The sequence below is a fragment of the Pleurodeles waltl genome, chromosome 1_1 (assembly GCF_031143425.1).
Source record: "Pleurodeles waltl isolate 20211129_DDA chromosome 1_1, aPleWal1.hap1.20221129, whole genome shotgun sequence".
Classification (NCBI taxonomy): Eukaryota; Metazoa; Chordata; class Amphibia; order Caudata; family Salamandridae; genus Pleurodeles; species Pleurodeles waltl.
The window spans coordinates 226978153-226999321 of NC_090436.1; the positions used below are offsets into that span (position 1 = coordinate 226978153).

Genomic DNA, 21169 nt, shown 5'->3' on the forward strand with positions numbered 1-21169 from the left:
AGCCTGTTGACACTACTACAAACCGCTATCAGCGAGGGGCCTTCTGGAACACATTGCACAGCCCTGCAATGAACGAGGAGGAAGACCTCGCTACCCAGTGACTTTTGCCATTGGTGTGACTGCTTGTGCCGTTCTACTATAGACCCTGATGGAGGGCTGGGGGTCTGGTGGTTCGATGCCACTGGCGACTATAGCCTCAAAGTTCTTCCTGAAAATAGCGGCCACGTGGGGTGTAAGGGCGGACCATGCCCGTGGCCACCAGAGCAACATACTGATGGTGCAACGAGGCACCCAGGATCCAACCTACCACCTGTGCCTACGATGCCAGCACCCGGTTACAAACCTCAAGCTCGATTGGATCCTCAAGGCCATTTCTGACACTAAGTAAAATCTTAGATCCAAAGTCGACGCTGTGGCAGTAGAGCTGGGGCTTTTGCATGCGGATCAGCGAAAGCTAGCTGACTGAGTCACGCATGCAGAACGAGAAATTAAAGAAATACATCCAGTAGTCCGCAAGTTAGAGTGTCAGGTCTGCACACTCACAGCTGAGGTCCAGGCTCTTGAAGCTAAAGCTGAAGATTCGGAAGGGTGCTCTGGCTGTAATAACATTCTGATTGTGGGATTCACCGAGGGGTCAGAGGGCCTGACCCAGTACTGTTCTTCGAATTCTGGCTGTTGAAGATAGGGTCTTCCCATTTCCTATTGGAGCGTGCTCATAGAGTCCAGGGTCGCCTCCTACCACAGGGGGAACCCCCAAGACCTGTGGTGGCCAGAGTAATGAACTATAGAGACAGAGAAGCTTTACTACAGATTGACTGGACATTTGAGCCACTGTATCATGACGGAGCCAGAGTGCTTATCTTTCCAGATTATACCATATCGGTGCAGCATCGCCGGGTCTCGTTCCTTGAAGTAAAGCAAAAGTTTCAACAGGTGGTCATAGCAGGCAACAAAGCATACTTCTTCATGGAATCATGCCTGCGACTAGGTTGAACAGCGCCGGTATGAAACCTCTACCACATCCTCTCCATTTCCCCCACCACGCCACAAAGCCAGGACTCAGTGCGGAGACAGCGCAAGACACTGTGTCTGCGGGGTGCTGCGATCCAAGGAGCACCCACACCAGAGCAGTCAAAAGAAACCCAGGTCCAGGTCTTGTCCAAAGCAGTCACGCTCTGGGTGGATAGGCACTCACCCCCAGCCTGCCCTATGGAGCATGAGATACCGGACAATGTCTCCACGCTCTCAGCCAACAGTATGTCTTCAGTACTGCTGCTGGTGGTGATTTCTAAGTCAGCCAACAATCTCCTGTAATCATTACCAACAGGGCATTATGCACCCTCACATGGGAGATACACTCACGAAAATATGACTTTTTCACCACCAACCTTGCAAGGCCTGCGCAGTGCGGGGGCCTTCAGTAGGCTGCGCTTTTCGCAACGATGCCCTAAATCTGCTGGCTGCAGCCAGTCTGTAGGAGGGACTGGACTGCAACAATCAACGGAGCTGTGACCGGGGAGGCCCTGACACCCTCCAGTGTCTGATGGTGTGGCAGCCTATGGCCTGGGCCCAATCAGTGAAGCTTGAAGGCCTGTGGAAGGCTCCGCTCCCCACAGCTTCCAGAGCTGTGACTGAAACGCAGGAGAGGCAGGCCCCACAAGACTATGGAGACATGGCCCAAGAGGCCCCAACACCTTCAGTCTCCTTCCCTCTCTCCCCCTTTGGGCCCCTCAGATGGAGACCATCTCCAGTTTCCTGCAGATTGTTCACATTGCCAAGAGAGTTGGAATCATGAAGACTACTCCACCCCCCCACCCCCCACGCCTGGCTACAGGGTGAGTTTACTGTATGCCAGTGCACAAACTGGAGCCCCCTGTTTATGGGACATATTGATGTTTGTTTGGGTGGCTGAATGTTCTCGAGTGGCCCTGGGTAGGGAGCTGGGGGTTTTGTTTCTGCAGTTTGTTATGTCTTGTGCTCTGCTATTTTCCTCTGTACCTATTATCGCTTACCATGCAACCTCTCCTTACCATATTATGCTGTATGAGCGCTGCAGCACAGGTTGCTCCTTGCACATCGCTACCATGGCACAGTTAAACATACTTATGTGGAATGTGTGGGGTATGAGCATTTCCCGGAAGAGACACGCTGCGCAGCAATACACATAGGGGTGGGGTACACACATTGCACTACTGCAGGAGACATATTGTGTGATGAAGAAGTTTGCCTCTAGAAATGTTGGATGGGGGTCAATGTTTTTGACTCTCATCTGGGTCTGACTGAAAGTACCTTTCTAACCCAACCACTGATATTGACCCAGAGGGTAGATACGTCCTGGTAGAGGGTCTACTTGATGGGAAGAGGGTCCTTCTGGGTATCATTTATGCCCCCTACGCGGCACACTCAATCTTCTTTTCACATATATCTACAGTCTTAGTAAAGTGGGCCCACATACCCTGGGTTTTGTGCGGGGACTTAAACTGTCTGGTTGACCCTTGTTTCGACTGGCCATACCTCCGCCTCCCATATTCACCAGTCATCACTACTGCAGCCCACTTTTCCCAATGGTTTCAGCATTGGTCCCGTCTGGACTGCTGGAGATCGATGTATCACCCCTCATAACTTATATGTCCTCTTAGATCAGATGCTCTGCCACCCAGCCACTCGCGTTGGAGGCTGAATATTTGGGTAAAACCTTTTGGACCATAACCCCCTACAATTGCAGATGGAGAGGGCACCACCACAATCCCCATTTCCCACATGAAGACTCCAACCTGTCCTGCTTGAGGACCTGGCAATCCAGGCAACAGTGGCTGAGTCTTTCACAAGCTATCTATCAGACAACTGGGGTACGCTCACCTCTAAATTAATAGACTAGGAGGCCCTGCAGGTGGTAATCAGAGGGCATTGTATCGGTAGTCGGCGTTTGGGCAACCGTACATAACGATTTGTCACAACTTGAGTCTTCTTTAAGAGCGCTATAGACTGCAGCTAGGCAGGATCCTGTGGAGTGAACAGTGCTGACCACAGCACTCACCAAACATGCATAGCTGGTAGAGCAACTGCACTGCTTACACCTTTCCGCTTACTAAGCCAAAATACATTCTGAAGGGGAAAAACCAGGGTGCCTGTTGACATGTCCTCTGTGCAGCGCGAACCCCCCAGCACCTATCAAAATAATTAGGGTCTCCCCTACTGAAGCAGTCTTAAACCAAGCAGACATCCATGTGGGATTCACAGCATATTATCACGCCCTATATGAATCTCCACCTATAGCCTGGCAGGCTGCTATGGCCCAGTTCCTAGCTGTGGTAGAACTCCATACAATCACGCCATTGGAGAGGGACGACCTTAACAGACCTCTCACCATACAACAATTTTGAGGTGCCACTAGGGGCACAGACGCTCTCAAAACAACAGGGATGGACAAGCTCCCTATAGAGTTCTCTAAGGTGTATGAAAGTCAATTAGCCCTTAAATTGTTAGAACTATATTAGGCGGCACTTGAGGAAGGCCGTCTCCCACCGTCCCTTCGAGAATCCCTATTAATTTCAATCCTTAAGCCAGGAAAGGACCCCTAGAAGTTTGCCTCCTACTGCCCGCTATCAATGCTGGGCTTGGATTTTAAGATTCTGAGTAAAGTTCTGGCAAGCCACTTATACAGGCTAATGACATGCCTGATTCACCCTCATCAAAATGGGTTTATACCCGGCAGGTCCACCACTTTAAACATACGTTACCTTTATAGGGTGATGGACCTCTCTCCGGTTCAGTAGCTGTATGCTGTGAGCCTGGTGTTGGACCAGGAGAAATTATTTGACACTCTCAGCTGGGATTATTTGTTCTCGACATAAACAGCTTTCAGCATTGTGTGGCAAGTCTTGATATGCCCCAGTATGTGGAACCAACAACACGAGTAAAGATTGGCCAGTGTATATCTCCTCCCTTTAACGTGAGCAGAGGGATGTGTGAGGGATGCCCATTATCTCCTCTGCTATTTGCTTTAGCCATGGAGCCACTTGCACAGCAACAGCAGATCCCTGAGTTGGGTATCATGATCAGAGGGGAACTCCACACAGTTTCGCTATACGCGAACAATGTGCTGATCTACATCCTGGATATGCGAGAGGGCGTTACGCAAATACAGACCATCCTACAGGAATTTAGGATGTGTCTCACCTGCGTGTGAGCTGGGCTATATCCTTTGAGTCCTACTGCCCCCACACCAGTTTCTGTTGGATGAACCTCACACTTTCAGTTATCTCGGAATTAATATGTATCATGCCATGGAGGACCTGATAGGAATCTTACAAGAACTATTGCATCCTCACACCCGTTGCAAGCACGCTGCCCCTCGCAGTCCAAGGCAGTATGTCACTGGCCAGAATGGTCATATTACCCCTATTAATTTATCAGTTCTATAGCTTACCAATCCAAATCCTGAGAACCAGCTTTCATACGCTATATTCAGCACGGGGGGGTTACCCTACGGAGGTGCACGCTAGCAGTACAATTCTCCAGTTCTTTCTACCACGCGCATGACTCCCATGAGTGGCCGGAGGACAGCTTTCTCCGCAGCTTGAATCTCATGCCGCAAATACCTCCCTACCTCCCAAAAAATTGGATACATGCTATATCCTCTTTTAATGGAATGCTGGGATAGGTGGGATGACAAGCAGAAGAGAAATGGGGGTGGATATGCTAAATGCACTCCTTCAAGACGGAGTGTGCATGTCTTTTGAGCAACTGCACGAGGAATACGAACTACCAGGAGGACATTTCTTGGCCCATGGCCATTTACTGGAAGAACTAGAAAGACTGTGGGATATCACAGACTTAGAACCTGCCCAACATCCTCTTATTCATACACTGCACCTTATGGGAGGTGGGAGGAGATTTGTCACCTGGCTTGCCCGAGCTCTTGCACACACGGCAAGAGACGCGCTGATTGCGCTTCAAGGAAATGAGAAGGAAACATGAGCAGGGAATTAACGAACAAAGATTGTGAGGCGTCACTCTTATATCCTAGGAAAGTCTCCTGGAATGCAAAGTTTCAATATATTCAGTTTAATATCTTTCCTAGAGCTTATCTCACACCTGCCACTTTATCCCATATGTTTGGCTCCTCGTTGACATGCGCTTGCTGTCAGTAGCCAGGAACCGACAGGGTCCACATGTTCTCGGAGTGCGCTGAATCCGAGATGCTCTGGTCTACAGTGTCCATGGCGCTGGAGTTTGTCCCTGACTGGATGGAGATATGCACTAGGGAAGGAGCTTTAGTGGGACTGTTCTGACGGCCAAAGACGGCGAAGGCAGCAACTCGTTTCATAGATCTAGCACTGCTAAAAGCGTGTAGACGAATTGGCATGCACTGGACAGCCTCATCCTTGCCCTTCCTGGCTCACTGGTGCACAGCAACTTTAAAATAGGGAAGAGCAGAGCGGCCTATGCAAATACCCTATATCGGCAAACTGGGAGGTCCTACTTCTGATGCTCCAAACATACAGAGAACAGAGAGGCAGCTAACTTGCTCTGCGCACCTAGCATAACACGTTTAACACTCAGACTGTGCTCACCTTGGGCTCGAAGAAAGCCTTCGAAAGAGGGCACATACTAGTAATATTTGATCTTGTACTGATAAATGGTATCACAAGGCAATTTACTGTTAGTTGTTAGTTGTTATCAGTAGCGCTGAACGAACCTCTTACTACTGAGCCTGCAATGTACCTTGCTTATGTTTCTATGTTTTCTTCACTTGATTATGAATACTCATGCTGTAACAGAGGATATGACTGTGTTCTCTTTACTCCATATAATGCTAATAAAGTTGGTTAAAGAAAATGAGTGGACCACAATGTACCCACTGTATGTTTATTGACCAGAAGATAAAGACTAAGACCCTGGTTAGAGGTTCCCAACCATAGCCTAAACACATATATTGCAGGTCTGACTAGACTCGATTTTCCTAAGCCTAAATCTTTAGTCTGCTGAGAATGACCCTTCTATTGACCTTTACCACAGAATTAGTGAGAGAAATAGCTCGATAACAATGAGGTTTACTTCCATTACCCTTCTTAGAGACCAGAATAATAATGGATTGGGACCATGAAGTTGGGAATGCCACTTTTACAGCAGCATTTATGGTTTGGACTAAAAGTGAAGCCCACACCTCAGGAACAGAAATAAAAAGGTCTGGAGGAATTCCATCAGGGCTTGGCGCAATGTTTGCTAGATAGCCACCGTACCGTTTCAGTCAATTCCTCCTGCGAGAAATAAATATTCAAGACTCCATGAGGCTGAGAACCAACCCCAGAGCGGACTCTTGACCTGCATCATCACGAATTCCTGAAAAATTTCTTATCCAAGAATCAGGAGAGAGATATGGGAAGAAAGGGTACCTTCCTTTGTTTGCGCAATATCAGCCGATCGACCACCTCTCAAAATAGGGTACTTTTAGAGAGGTGGCTAGCTTGTAGAAGCTGGTCTTTCAGAAGATATTTCCGATGTTTGATCACAATTTCAGATCGGATTCAGGACTCATTTAAATACATTTGAACTATATTACATCTATATTCTTTTTTTTTGTTTCCATTTATTTTTGACATATTTGGATTGTAGCAAATTTATATTTTATTTGAACACCATGTATTTGGTTTATGACTCATTAAGTGCTCTTGTCGTTCTTGTCAGCACCAGTCTTTTCCTTTGTTCCTCAACTTTTATTATAGCATTTACAAATTCTGGGTAACAGTTTAAACACCTACATTCAGATGAGTGTTCACAAATCTTACACAATATCATTGAACATGTCATTTGTTTCCTTGGAAATATTGTCACGTTACTTATACAGTTGACAGAATTATAGTCTCCAACCCTACTATGTATAGAAGAAATAATTTGGTTTAAAAGTAACAGTAAACATTCCATGCCCAGTACAACTTTGTCTATCACGAGGCTGTCAGAAAGGATGCCAACCTCTGTGATGTGTAATTGTGATTTATAAAAGTGGACATGGTCTGGGATATAAACTGAGACAAACAACCAATTGCAAAAATGTGATAGATAATCATAATTTTGTGTCAGTGGCTACCTATGACAGATTGAGCCTGGGTCAATATAGAGAAGAAGAAACTCGTATTAACTAAGGGTCTTTTATTTGTATAATTTGCTGTAAACGTTTTATGTTTTTAAAATATTGTTAACATAGCCTTATAGTCCTCTGTAGCGGGCTATACTGGCCATAAAAGGCCCGAGGTGATGGCCTTTAACAAGGGAGCAGAACTTTAATGCCAGTGTAGCCCAGCTACAGAGGGCTATAAGACTATTAGAACATCAGAGATTAAAATCCCCGTGGGCTCCGTGAAGCCTTTGTTCACAGCAACAGCTGTGACCAACATTGGAATGCCGGAGCTCCGGCTTCTACGCCATTAGAAGCCCACAGCACCCCATTGTTTTCAATGGAACTTCCAACATTCCAATGTTCTAATGTGATGTATGCTTTGATTATGAATTAGCTGTTCGTCCTTCCACAACAAAATAGTCAATGTTAATGTCATTCATTCCTGTAGTCAACAACTTAACAAATACCTAAATACAAACAATCCATTTTCAATGGCTAAAATGATTGATTACGTATGCATGATATATATTTTGAACATATATAACTATGAATAACCAAACAATTATTCTTCAAACTTTTTTTCAGGGGCAGGTTGATGGTGAGGCGATCTTTGTGAGTACTGATCATAATCTTATTATAGATATGTAGATCTCTGTAAGATATGGTTGGTGTTTTAGTGACAATTGCTCTGTAATTCCTCATGCCTCTACATGCAGAAAATTCGCAAAGCCACACTGTCTCTTGCGCCAAAGTTCTCTGGGCTGTTTTAGATACAGATGTTTGTGAGCCTTGTTCTCTATGATGCCAACACCGAGGCTTACAATGATTGTCACAGCTTTCCTCGTCAACCCACACTCACATGTATCATAATTTTGGATAAAGGAGGAGGAAATAATGGATAATACTTATACTGTAAAATGGAAACAGAAAAAATACAGAAGTGAGGAGGTCGACGGAAGGGAGTGGTTCATTTTTATCATTTGGACTGGTGGAAGAGATGAGTTTTGATTTGAGAATGAGATAGGTAGCATTCTTGCGGTGTCCAAGGTGTAGTTGGATCGAGTGGCACATGAGAGGTACGTCTTTCCAATAGTGGACTGGGATTTAGAGGCAAAGATGCTGTTATTCTGTGGTATGAGATAGGTAGCATTCTTGCGGTGTCCAAGGTGTAGTTGGATCGAGTGGCACAGGAGAGGTACGTCTTTCCGATAGACTAGGATTTAGAGGCAAAGATGCTGTTATTCTGTGGTATGAGATAGGTAGCATTCTTGCGGTGTCCAAGGTGTAGTTGGATCGAGTGGCACAGGAGAGGTACGTCTTCCGATAGACTGGGATTTAGAGGCAAAGATGCTGTTATTCTGTAGTATGAGGTTCCAGGCCAATGTTGTGGAATGTATTAGAATTATGTTTGGTTTCACTCCTGTGTCAAGTCTAACTTTTGATGGTTCTGAAGTTGCAATCCTCTTCCGTCTATTATTCTCTGTGGCGATGTTGTCCTCTCCAGGCTCCACTGTGTGAATGTACAGCTAGTGACACCACCTAACTTCAGGATCTCTCACTATTCCTTCAGTGTTACATGGTTGAAAATCACATGCTGGTCAAATACTGCGATGAACATTTCAGCTTCAGCAAGGGATGGGTTCATTGGGGAAAGGGTGTGAAATGAAAAGGCACAAGGATTCAGGTATTCCATTCCTGGACAAGTTGCATTATTTCAGTATCTGTTTGTACTTAAGAGGTTTCATGGTAGATTGAAGTTCTAGAAATAGCACGTATAATTTATAGATTTGCTGTGGTGAGGTCATTGAGCTAGTCAACAAAGTTGTTTCCAGTTCCTCTTGGTTTATAGATGAAGTTGTACTAAATAGTTTGTGGTGTACAGATAAGTAAGCAATATATAAGTAGTTTTATGGAGAAGAGGTATGAGTGCTTGTGAGATATGGAAGCCCTGAAGCACTTTTCAGTGCTAGTGCGGTCTCATTCTGCCTTTGGTGTGCAATTGATGTGCTTAATGCCTAGCCTGTGTAGACAAGGCCCTAAATGTGAGTAGAATCCGGAATGAGCCATGTGTCTGTGGTGAAAAGTGAGGGAGAGTGTATGCTTGCTAACCATCTGGTCCTTTCTTTGTGTCTAAAACAGGAAGTAGTCATTGGAGATTTAAAACCCAATGTGCTCCACCGTGTTAGTGTGGGAGCCTACAGCAGGACTGGGAAAGGACGAGCCAGTGCACCCAGAGAAATAACAACCTCATCCCGAGGTAATGTATTGACAATTGTGGCTAGATGGCAGCAGCAGTTCTACCAGAATGTTGTACTCAGTCTTCTATTTAATGAGGTTTAGGTAAACATTAATTAAATGAAGCTCTGAGGAGATGTTAGTCATGACACAACCTCATTAATATCATGATGTGAGAATCGTTTGCATGTATGTCTCTTCATTCATTGTTTTAATTTCCTGCTCTATCGCTGCAATCCTTCCTCTTCTGCTCAGTATTTTCTGTAAGTTACCACATTTTGGTTTTATTGGAGACCATACATTCCCAAGAATGGAGCTGAGTTCTGAGTGTGCTCTCTCTCCTCTGCCAGTGGTGGGAGTGGAATTCGGAAGTTTATGTGGCAGGTTCAACTAGTGAAAGCTACTTGGGATTACAGGACAACACTGCATACTTATTTGCTGATATGTTTAGCAAAATGAAATATGGGAAAATAATCAGAGTCTAGACAAATGTATTAGAATTCTGCCTGTTTAGCATTACAAGTTGCAGGTTAATTTGGGTGATGTTTACCTGTGCATAAACACTTTCTGAACAGGGCACTAAAGCCATTAGGTGCACCCTTTGTTAAACACACGTAGTGAAAACACAGGTCCAGTTTAGCTGATAATGTCAGCCATATTAGACCCTGTACAAATGGCATTCACAGGGTCATTTGCAGAAACACAAAGCACATTTTATCTCATTTCCAGGTGCAGATGGCGATCCTCTAGCCCTCACTATAGAAGGGGCGGCATTCTTCTTAATACTTGACATTCTGCTTGTAGTGATGAAATTATAGTTATAGGCACACAAGTGTTTCATTGTTTTGTTAAGTGGTGACTAATGGTATTTCAAAGTGTTGGAATTTTCTGATATTCCATGTCAGCATGATTATTGAGCTGCACAATTTCAATAATTATAATTATGTATTCACATGTAACACATGGGAAAGTATATTTATCAATGGGTGGTTCTGTTAATTGAGTGGCAACATGCCAATAAAATCATATTTAAAAAAAAACACATGTAATTGAGTTTAGAACAACCCAGAGGGGATTTCAGAGACTGGGTCTATGAATGTCCAAACGCTTCCTTTTGAATGATCATTGGTTGATCAGATAGGCAGACCTTGAGTGAAGGGCTCTGCTTGGGAGTGTCGTGTGGTGCCACTTTTTGAACATATAACTAGCACTGCCCCAGTATCCTAATATGCTGTACAAACAGGACATATGACTTTAAACGTAATCATGGTGTGAACAGGGATCCAATGAGTTGCTGTCAGGGTGGGTTTGATGTTGTCCAGCTTATAAAGGTTAAGGTAAAATCTGCTACTCTGGTACTAGTCTGGTTCTGAAAATGTTAAACCTTTGCAATGACTTACTCCAAGTCACTGGTCATAGTCAATAATGGAGACACGCCAGGATGAGGGTTCTCGTCAATGTGCCTTTGATGTGCCTTTGTGGTTGGTGTGATGAACAAAGAGAAATGCACCATTTCACTCTAAGCACTTAGCAACAAAATTAATCTAGAGACCAATAGACAGGTTGCCTTTGAAAAAACTGTCTGTAAGTTCATGCAGAGGACGAGCTACCTCATCTAAGGAACATGTGGTCTCGTCATGAAATGATCTTGGATGGAGTCATAGGCCCATTATACTACTGGAAACAGATCTGTGTTTTGTCAGTGTACATTTGGAAGGTCACTTAGCACCACCAGGAGACCTAAACTGTTATATAGACATTGGAGAAAAGGCATAAGTGGAATGACACTGGCACATAAGCAGTTCAAATGATCTGACATTGTGGATGTAATCAGTGAAAAGCTGAATGGACCAATTGCAATGCAGGTTCAGAAATGACTGCTAAGTCTTTGAGTCTAATTAATCTAATCCAACCATGCTGACCTCTTTCCAATGTGATTCTCCTCTACACAATTCAAAACATGAAAGGGTGTACGGATTCCTATGAGAATATGCTAAACAAATACATTTAACATGTGAAATTGGCAGTCCCCTTTGTGACTCCCAGAGGCCAAGAACCATTTCATGATCAATTGGCTGTTCTAGACTGACTAGCTTCCTTCTTAGATACTGACCAGACATCTTGCTTTTTGTGTAGATAGATGCATGGTCCCTGAACCACCCTCTCAGCCCGAGGTGGTTGTGGTTTCGGAATCAGAAGTAGCAATATCATGGAAGCCAGGAGACAATGAACGAAGCTCACCAGTCCAACACTACATTGTTGAGTTCATAAGGTTGGTATTTATTATATATTCCAGTTTTATGCCATATGAACTTAAAATTGGTAGCTTTGTTGTGCCATTGTTTCTCACTTTACAGTTTGTTATTGATGCTTCGGTTAAAGTGAAAATTGGATCATCTGCAAAGCTCAATGTATTATAGGTAAACACAGACTTAATACTATCTAACACTCTCTATATCTATTTTAAAAACTCAGGAACCTATTTACAAAGGTACAGCTACATGTGTAGATTTACTACTAGTAAAGATACTCTTACAGTTTTGTAACTCTTGGCTATTTTGCATTTACAATTCAAAAGTTACTCTAAAATGTAGACACCACCCAGCTGTAGGGGTGTGGTGTCAGTAAAACTTTCAAATCAAACCATATAATTTGAATAAGTAGATACTTTGTGCCTGATTTAGCTCTTGATGGAAGGGAATAATCCATCACAAATGTGATGGATATACCGTCTGCCATTTTACGATCCCGTTATATCCTTTGGAGACCGTAATACGTTAGGTAGGATATCTGTCATGTTTGTGATGGTGGATTTCATCCGCTGAGATCTAAATCAGCCCCACAATGACTGCATTTGATGTTCTTCACACTTGGCAAACATCTCTGGAATAAGAGACAAGTGCTCCCTATGGTAAAGGTTAGGGAAAAGTTTAAAATACTTTTTTTTTTTAGACTGAATTTGTTTATGTTATTCATTTTAAAGCCCTTTATATATTTATTTTGAATGTAAAATCAACAGTCTAAAAATGTGACATCATAAATAACTTAATATGAAACAAAAAATGTAATTATTGTTCATATAGTTAATTAAAGATATATATAATGTATTAAAAGTTATTAAATGTGACATATAGATTTAATTAACAGCTATTTTAGTTATGGGGCACTTTGTGAAAAGCAATAGGCTTACTCTTTTGTGGGTGGATGAATGTCCCTCCCTAAACTCTTCCATAACCTTCCTTTAACTCCTCCTTACTCCTTCCAGACCCCTCCCATTTAGTAGTAAGCATTCCCCATTTTCCAGCAACTCCCCCATCCGTCCCACATTGCAAAAAAAATGTATGCTTATGTATAAAGAGATCTCTGAAGTCAGGGCTGGGATCTCTACACATGAAAGATAGCAGAGGCAGAGACCTCAACACATAGGTTTGTGAATCGCATTTTATAGTACTTTTGTAGTCCTATTGTAGTACTCGTAAACACTATCAATTTCAGTTTGTGAATAGGCCCCGCAGAATTTATGTATGACTGTAGCAAAAATCGAAGCTCCCCTTAAAATGCTCAGTTTCAGATTCCCATTCTAATACAACCCCTTCCAAAAAACAGGTTTTCTGGCCAATGCATGATTAATTAAAATGTATACATATTCTTAAAACTATATTTGTATTTACTTTACTCGGAATATCCAAAGCTGGAACAGATCATTGAATTATTAAAGGACAGCAACACAGATTCAAGTCAGTATGCTTTAGGAACAATAGTTTTCTAAGATTTTCATAAGAGGAAGGAAGTACAGAAAGTTTCAAAATCTTCAGAAAGGCAGTTCAAAAGAGCATCACATTAACTGCCTCTGAAGGAAGGCATTTGAAATGGAAGTAGTGATAAGGAGGCTATGTCAAGTGCAAATTTTCCAGGTGGTTATACATGGGTGACTTTGTGTACAGACTATGGACATTGATCAATAGTTAGAGTTGGCAGTGCCGCTTTACTGCCAGCATGACACCTTAAGAAGAGGTTTCATGTGGCCTCTTCTGTTGCTATCAGGGTTGCAGATGTTTGAGAACTATTGTATTTTTTTGTAGGATGTCATTAGCACCTTCATGTATTCACTATTGGTAATGCTATTTTGGTTACATGAGGTTTGGTTTATCTTACTGACATCTGATTCACAGAGCAAGCACGTGTTTAGGCTGTCCGGTTTTCAGTGCTTATTTTATGTGGATTTCAGTGATGTTTTCTCAATATTTTCAGTGTTTATAAAACATGTTGTTTATAAAACATAGTATTGTGCAGTGATTGTGATAATGCATATAATTAATTTGAAGAAGAAGAAATGCAGGGTATGCAGTATTTTATGATTGGCAGTATGTCCAGTGAACCTATGTTACAATGTTTCAAGCATAGAACATCTGTGGTGTATTGCACTCTTACAGTCACATCTAATTATCCTCTCTCACATCTCATTACTTCTCACACCCACTCTGTTAGGGCTCTGTCTGGATGACAGGGATATTAATGGATTAAACATATAAGAGTACTAAATACAAACATTTTCATAAACACATTTCTGGAGAAAGCTGACGTGTGATTCACATTACCGTACCAAATATTATAAGATTGTATGGTAGTCAACCCAGCTAACAGCATAGTACCTTGTGAAATCTTTAGATGTTTGAATTACATCAGGTTGATTTGTAGCCCTGTACTCTAAGGCACCCGGAAGTTGATGCTTTAAGCACTCACCACTGATTTTTTGCACTCTTTGCCTGACTGCATTAAGGTGGTGATACTGTTGTGTGGACATTCACAGCTTACCCATAGCACATTACTCACTTTGTTAGTTGTGACATTTTAACAGACATCTCATTGTATTCTGTGATTTGAAATGTTGCTGTTTCCATTGTAACTATGGGCTCAAAACCCCAGCAGGAAAGAGTGGTTGAGTAAAAAAGCCAGAATTACCTGGAGGCGTTATATATAACAATGGGACATGTTGAAGCTATGCATTGTGTTGGTATGTGGAAAGTCTTATGTCATATTTTCACCACTATCCCATGTGCATTGTGACAGCACAGTTACAAAAGGTAGGCACAGCTACTTCTATTTTTTTCTAACAACTGCTTTCTCGAAAAATGTTTGCTTAAAAAGGCTTGAACATGTTTCTGCCACGGCCTCTAGGCTAGGTGGCTGCACTGAGGAATTTTCAGCTTCACATCAGAACATTAAAGGTCATTGCTACTCGAGACTGCCTGGTCACCATGAGGCCTGTACAGCTTTAATCCAGGAGGCTGCACTGAAGAGTCGAAATTCAACCCATTAGGGTAAATAGAGGTCCCTGCAGCTCTAGGCTGAATGGCCACACAGAGGCTTCTGCAGCTTTAGGCCATGACGCTTTATAGTGGTGTGACCTCTTCTGCTCTCACAATGAAGTTTCTAAAAAGCAAACTATGTTATTGCATTGATACCTTTGCAGGTAAATACCATAGTGATACTCCGAGATACTGTACTGCAGTATGCCTTTTGGCTGCTCTCATCTGTAGCTCTAGGTTGTGTGACTGCATGAAAACTCCTGTTGCTGTCATTCACAAGTTTACATGGCAGGAGACTCATTCACAGGGGCATAGCTTCCATGGGTGCAGCAGGTGCAGTGCCCCTAGGGCCCAGAGATCGGAGAGGCCCACTGAACCTCGATTATTTGCTATATTTTGTCATTCAAACAGCAGCCAGAGGGACCATTTCCTTCCATAGATTAGGGCCCAAGATGCACTGGCTACGCTGCTGCTCGTTCAGTATACCTGACACCAGCATCAACACATCTCAAAGTATGTCCAATACTATACACTGAATATAAAAACTATAGACTCAATATATAGAATGTAAAATCATATGCTATTTAACATTACTAATTTTTCTGGTGCATGCAGGTAAAATGTATTTAAAAAATGCCAACTTAACTGATCTCATCAGTTATCTCCACCCTCTAATACTTCGCTTTGTTTGCTTGTAAAATGCTTTTGGATTCAAATAAGAACACAATGTTACGCGAATTGCTATCATTGTAACCACCACTACAGTGTGCATCAAAGGAATATTGTTGGAAATGGCCCTTTCTGCAGGGTCATCCCTGGACTATTTGCCCTCTTCCTCCTCATTTTCTTACCTTGTTTTTGTTGGCTTTAGGGCTCTCTGAACTTTACCACTGCTAACCAGTGCCAAAGTTAATGTGCTCTCTGCTTAAAACACAGTAACATTGGCATATTTAATTTACTAGTAAAGTGCACCATAGGTGCCCAGGGCCTGTAAATTAAATGTGACTTGTGGGTCTGCAGCATTGATTGTGCCACCCACTACACTACCCTTTCAAACATGTCTTAGGCCTGCCACTCCAGAGCCTGTGTGTACACACCATATGTGTGCTATATTGACCTGGCAAGTGCACCTGCTTGCTAGGCCCAAACCTTTCTTTTTATTACACATATGTCACCCCTAAGGTAGGCTTTGGTTAACCCCAAGGTCAGGGTGCAGTGTATTTAAAAAAGATGGACATGTACTTTTAAGTTTAACATGTCCAGGTAGTGAAAAACTGCTAAATGTGTTTTTTCTCTACTGCAAGGCCTATCTGTCCAATAGGTTAAGAACGAGTTTGGTGCCTCTGGACTCACAATTTAAAATCACACGTTATGGGGAAGTCAGATTTGTAAATTGTAAGTCTGAAAATGCCACTTTTAGAAAGTTGGTATTTTCCTACTTTAACCATTCTGTGCATCTGCCTGACTCTGAATACACGTCTGGGGTGGATAATGGCTGGGCTATGTGCATTCCCTCTAGACAGTCACACACAAAGGGAGCTGGGGTGTGACATTTGCATTCTGATGGCCCATTATCAGCCTGATGGGTCATTAACTGACTTGACAGGGGGCGAAACTTAGCACTGCCTCACGTTTACCTGAATAGGGCTGTGCCTCTCCCCACACAAAGAGCTGCATAACTCCCTGTAGAGTGTCTGGAACCAGGGAAGTAAGAGCAGAGACCTTGTGATTTTCAAAGGTCTCTTTGAAATCTCCTTCACTTCAAAGACAAGAATGCTTCTTATGGTGTGTTGGCTTGCTTCTTGCCTCTAGTGAGAAGGACTGGACTTCTTCTCTATATCCTTGAACCCAAGGGCTTGTTGGCTTGCTCCTTGTTCTCCGCAGTCTCCCCGACATCAAAGTCTGCCTGCAACCCTTCTGGTGCTGCTGGATTCTGCCATCTGTGAGTGCTTCCCTTGCCCCTTCCAGTCCTGGGTCTCAGAATTGGATTCTGTAGTGGATTTCTGCAAAAATCAATGCATCGTGCCCTTGACTCTTTCCTCCATCAAAGTTACTGTTTCAGCAGACTCAGAATGGGTTCTGTAGCTGGCAAACCCTCCATCGCGGTCAGCCTGAACTTTGGATTTGCACCGGTTCCTTGTGACCTCTAATTACCTTTTGACCTCCAATGACTATTAAGCACTGCTTTCACATTTAATCTACAAAAATTCATATCTCAACTTCTACTTATTGGATCTTTGTTTTTTTGGTCTTGTTTTACTCAGATAAATACCCTCTATTTTTCTAAACTGATGCAGAGTAGTTTTGTGGTGTCTTTCACTGTGTTACTGTAATTAAGTGTAGCACAAATACTTTACAGATGGCCTGTTAAGCCTGACTGCTCTGTGCCAAGCTACCAGACGGTGAGCACAGGTTAATTTAGGGTGTGTATCTGACTTACCCTGACTCGGTTTGTTGTCCTTGCTTGGACAGGGTGCATACCTCTGTTAATGTTATGTTGAAGAAAATGTATGTGCCAAGGATGTGGGACTAGCAATGTGGTGCTGGATGGGTAGAGGCAATTCAATTTCAATGCCAAGCATTTTTTATTAAAAGCACATGTGTTATGGATATTGTCCTGCTGTGCCACTGCCTCTGCATATGGCACCTGGAAGCTTTGGCCCAGATTTATCAAAAGATTGTGTTGCTCTTGTGTCACTCAGGGTGTCGTAAGAGCAACACAATCTTCAAGTCAGATTTACCAAGCCATGCAAGGCCATCTTGCATGGCCCTGCTTTGCTTGGCAAATCTGGAGTGACACAAGGCAGTGCAAGGTGCAGGCTTGTGTTTCTCTGTGCCAGTAAGGCATGACATGGCTGGAGCATAGGTGTTCCTACGCATCCACCCATGTTTTTTGGCACATTCCCAGATTTATGACTGGTTAAACTGAGACTGCAACAAAATTGTAAACCTTCCTTAACCTTAAAGAGGCACAACAAGCAGTATAACGCCTCCAATTATTGTCTATGTACAGGAAGATGCCCCTTTTGGCACAAAAACAATACTGCCTATAACACATGGGCCCTTGCATCATGGCGCAAGAGTACCTGTGTTTGTGATAGGCAGCCCCAAGTGGACCAGTGCAAGAAAAGAGTAGGAATGCACCATATTTTGTCTTATCCATTTAGGCAGTGCAGCAAGTTGTCTTGATGCGTTACACTGCCACAAATTTTGATAAACCTGGCCCAAGTGTTCATTGCAAAGAAATGAGAGCACTCAAGAACGCACATGCAAGCATCCTCCAAACTGGTTTTGCTGTATAAAAGAATCATTTTTTATTCCTTCTTTAACTTGTCTTTGGAAGCATGCTGATAAAAATGTCTGTGATTGGAGTAGGATGACTTACATTTGACCTCAATCATTTTTTCCACACAAGTAGCCAGAAGTCCCCGGGTTGGCTTTTTTTCTGTTGTACTTGTCAGACAGAGCTCTGTTGGGAGAATCAGTGACTGGATCTCTTTGTGTCATGATCGGATGCTGTGAACAAAATGTTTCGATGGAAGAAGAAAATATCGCATTTTGTAGATTCCTTTATTCCCTCCATCGTGCTCTTTCGGTCTTGAACTAAAGAAGATGGCCAAAGGCTCCAGCCGGCAGCAAGTGCTACTAATCATCCCCGTTGAAGTTTCAAGGACAAGGGAAGGAATGCTCCGTTAGTAATTGTGTGCCTTGTGTAGTCTAATTCAGCCACACTTCCTGCCTAAAACCAACTACTATTAGTACTGACAGAAATGTCCTTTTTGTGCCCAAATAAATGCACTATTGTATTGGGACATGCTACCCTTCTAGATCCTGCCCACTACTACCATCAAGCCAATTAAATAACAAGGATAGCAGACGTGACATCAAGCGCCCTTTAACCCAGACGGCACATAAGTGGCTACATGTCTCCCCTTAGCTTCTTAGCATTTGCTGTTGAGGCTTTGGGGGAAGGGCACAGTGTGGAAAATACAGAAAGCAAATAGGCCCTGATGTATCAAGAGATTTTACAGTCGCAAAGAGCAGATTTGAGCCTTTGCGACCACAAAATGCCTTTTAAAATGTATCAAACCCATATTGCGATTCGGTTACATGTTACCAAATCGAATTTTGGGTTTTAGAATAGATAACAGAATCGGTATTTGGAAGGGGCGTGTAAAGGGAACGCTTCTAAATACACATTCTTTAGCCCATGTATTAATGTTTTGCAACGAAAATCTGGTTGCAAAACATTCATTATTTTACTACCAAATCAAAAGTGTTGGTAAGCATTTGAAAACGATAAGGGATCCCCAAGAGGCCCTTTCCCTTTGTGAATGTCAACAAAAGCATTTTTTACGAGCAGGCAGTGGTCCTCTGTAGAAGTAGTTGTTCTCCCCCAGAATGAGCACTATTGGTTTGAATGCATTTTTACACATTGCCTAAGTTTTGCCACCTGCATTAAAATGCTGTTCCTCAAATGGTCTTTTGCCTGTATAAGGGAATATTTAAATGAACAGCTAGTCTTAAATAAAGTGTTCTGTTCTGAACATATCTGGGAAATTTAGCTTGCAGTATAGTGGATCTTTTCCTTGGTTATCTCTGTAGGTAAGGTGTGTTATTATAAAGGCAGAAAGTCTGGCAATCGATAGCTACTGTAATGCATGAAGCACCAGTGAAATGTGTACACTGATAAAGTAGTAACAGCCTTGTTGCAGTGTTTTGGATTTGCTTAGTAAACAGCAGGGAGCTCCCAGGTATAAATAGAAATAAATAGTCTGCCTGTCACCTCACAAGAATGATTATGGCCTGTAGTTGTTTTTGGTATCACAGGTGTGGGAGGCTGTGTCACAGTGCCCACATAATACAGAATGTATTTAATTTGCATGTTGGATGAGGAATAGGTTGGAGTCCATGGTCACCCTGAAATTTCTTAAATCTATGATATTGCTTTTGAAGACTTCGGTGGGCTTTGATATATGCCTATTTTTGAGGCATAAAGAGATCCTAGATTAGTTTGTTTTGTTGTATGCTTATTTCTTTAAGTCTGTGTAGTAGGATCTGGAGCCAGGTAATGTCACAGGCTGCTGTCCAAGACCAGCTGTGCTGCCACATCATTGTTGCCCACAGTTAATTTCAAGTCATCCCAAATAGATATCCAGGTGGATTCTAAACCACTTACTGTGCAGAATCCAATCAGTTTTTCTTGGATAGGTCATTGTTGATCGGTCCGTAGTTGGTTGGGTTGGACAGGTTAAGATTCATTTTTTATGAGTGGTCATATGAAGGCGGTTTTTAGTTTGGAGGGGAAGGATCCTTTATCTAGAGAGTTGTTTAGTATGTTCATTGTATTAACTCTAGTGCATGTATTTAGGAGGATGCCTTTCAATCAATCAATCAAACACATTTCCTAAGCGCACTACTCACCCGGTAGGGGGTTACTGCTCGAAAAGCCATGTTTTGAAGTGCTTTCCTAAGTTTAGGAGGTCCTGGGTCTTGAGTAGGTTGGTGGGGAGGGAGTTCCAGGTTTTGGCGGCGAGGCGAGAGAAGGATCTGCTGCCGGAGGGGGTGCGTTGGATGCGGGGGACTGTAGCGAGTGCGAGGTCGGTGGAGCGAAGCTGTTGAGTTGGTTTGTGGAAGTTGATTCGTTCGTTGAGGTAGGCTGGTCCGGCGAAGATTCTTGCCAGGGTGCAGTCTGCTGGGGATCAAGAAGGACGGCTTGCCCTGCTCATGTCATTAAATTTAGTATTTGATAGCTGACTGAAGGAGATTAGTGGCTGTTGGTTGTTTATAACTTTTGTTCTGTCCTTTCAGGTAGAGGGTTGGTTGTTATATTTCTTTTAGTTATTTAATCATTTTGTTGACCAGTTGGTTGGTGATTGCATCATAGAAGGTTTGCAAATATTGTATAACATCGCTTGTGCATTCTGAGTTGCTGAACTCTGAGAAAATCCTATGTACTTCTTTAGACGGACGTTCTGCAGTCCTGATCTGTTTGGAATAATACAATATCTAGTAGGAGGATTTTGTTGAACGTTTGTCTTTCTGCAGTTGCATTGTGATGCCATTAATTCAGTTTTTACTTTATTTGTTGTTTTATTGATCCAGAGGGTCTCTCTTCTGTGTTCATGGCTGATGTGTTTTATGGATGGGATTTGTTGCTTAACAGCATCAATGATCTGCTTGCAGAGCAAAGCCACAACTGTTATTTGTTTATTGAGTGATGTCTTGGTTAGATATGAGTCCTGATTAAAAGCACACGTTTCTTCCAGTGTCTGTGACTACTAAAGCACTGGATATTTTCTAGTTAGGCTTTCCTGTTTAGAAGGCTGATATGAAAAAGAATTATATGATGGTGGCTTCAGATAATAGGAAAATTGTCTGTTTTTATGCCAGATCCTGATGGCGTAAAATGTTCAAAGTGTGCCCTGCACTGTGTGTCACCACCCTAATGAGCTGATAAAAATTGAGCACCTACAGATTTGATGAGATAGATTATATTTGTAGC

At 42.8% G+C, this 21169-nt stretch overlaps 1 protein-coding gene across 2 annotated transcripts in view; it reads left to right on the top strand.

Moving 5' to 3' along the window:
- EGFLAM (EGF like, fibronectin type III and laminin G domains) overlaps positions 1 to 21169 on the top strand; it is a 563129-nt gene that overhangs the window by 181817 nt on the left and 360143 nt on the right. For both annotated transcript variants that reach the window (XM_069221264.1, XM_069221268.1), the window contains exons 4-6: positions 7706 to 7732; positions 9260 to 9377; positions 11492 to 11627. In XM_069221264.1, the coding sequence (XP_069077365.1) occupies positions 7706 to 7732; positions 9260 to 9377; positions 11492 to 11627 (281 nt within the window). The remainder of the gene's footprint in view (positions 1 to 7705; positions 7733 to 9259; positions 9378 to 11491; positions 11628 to 21169) is intronic.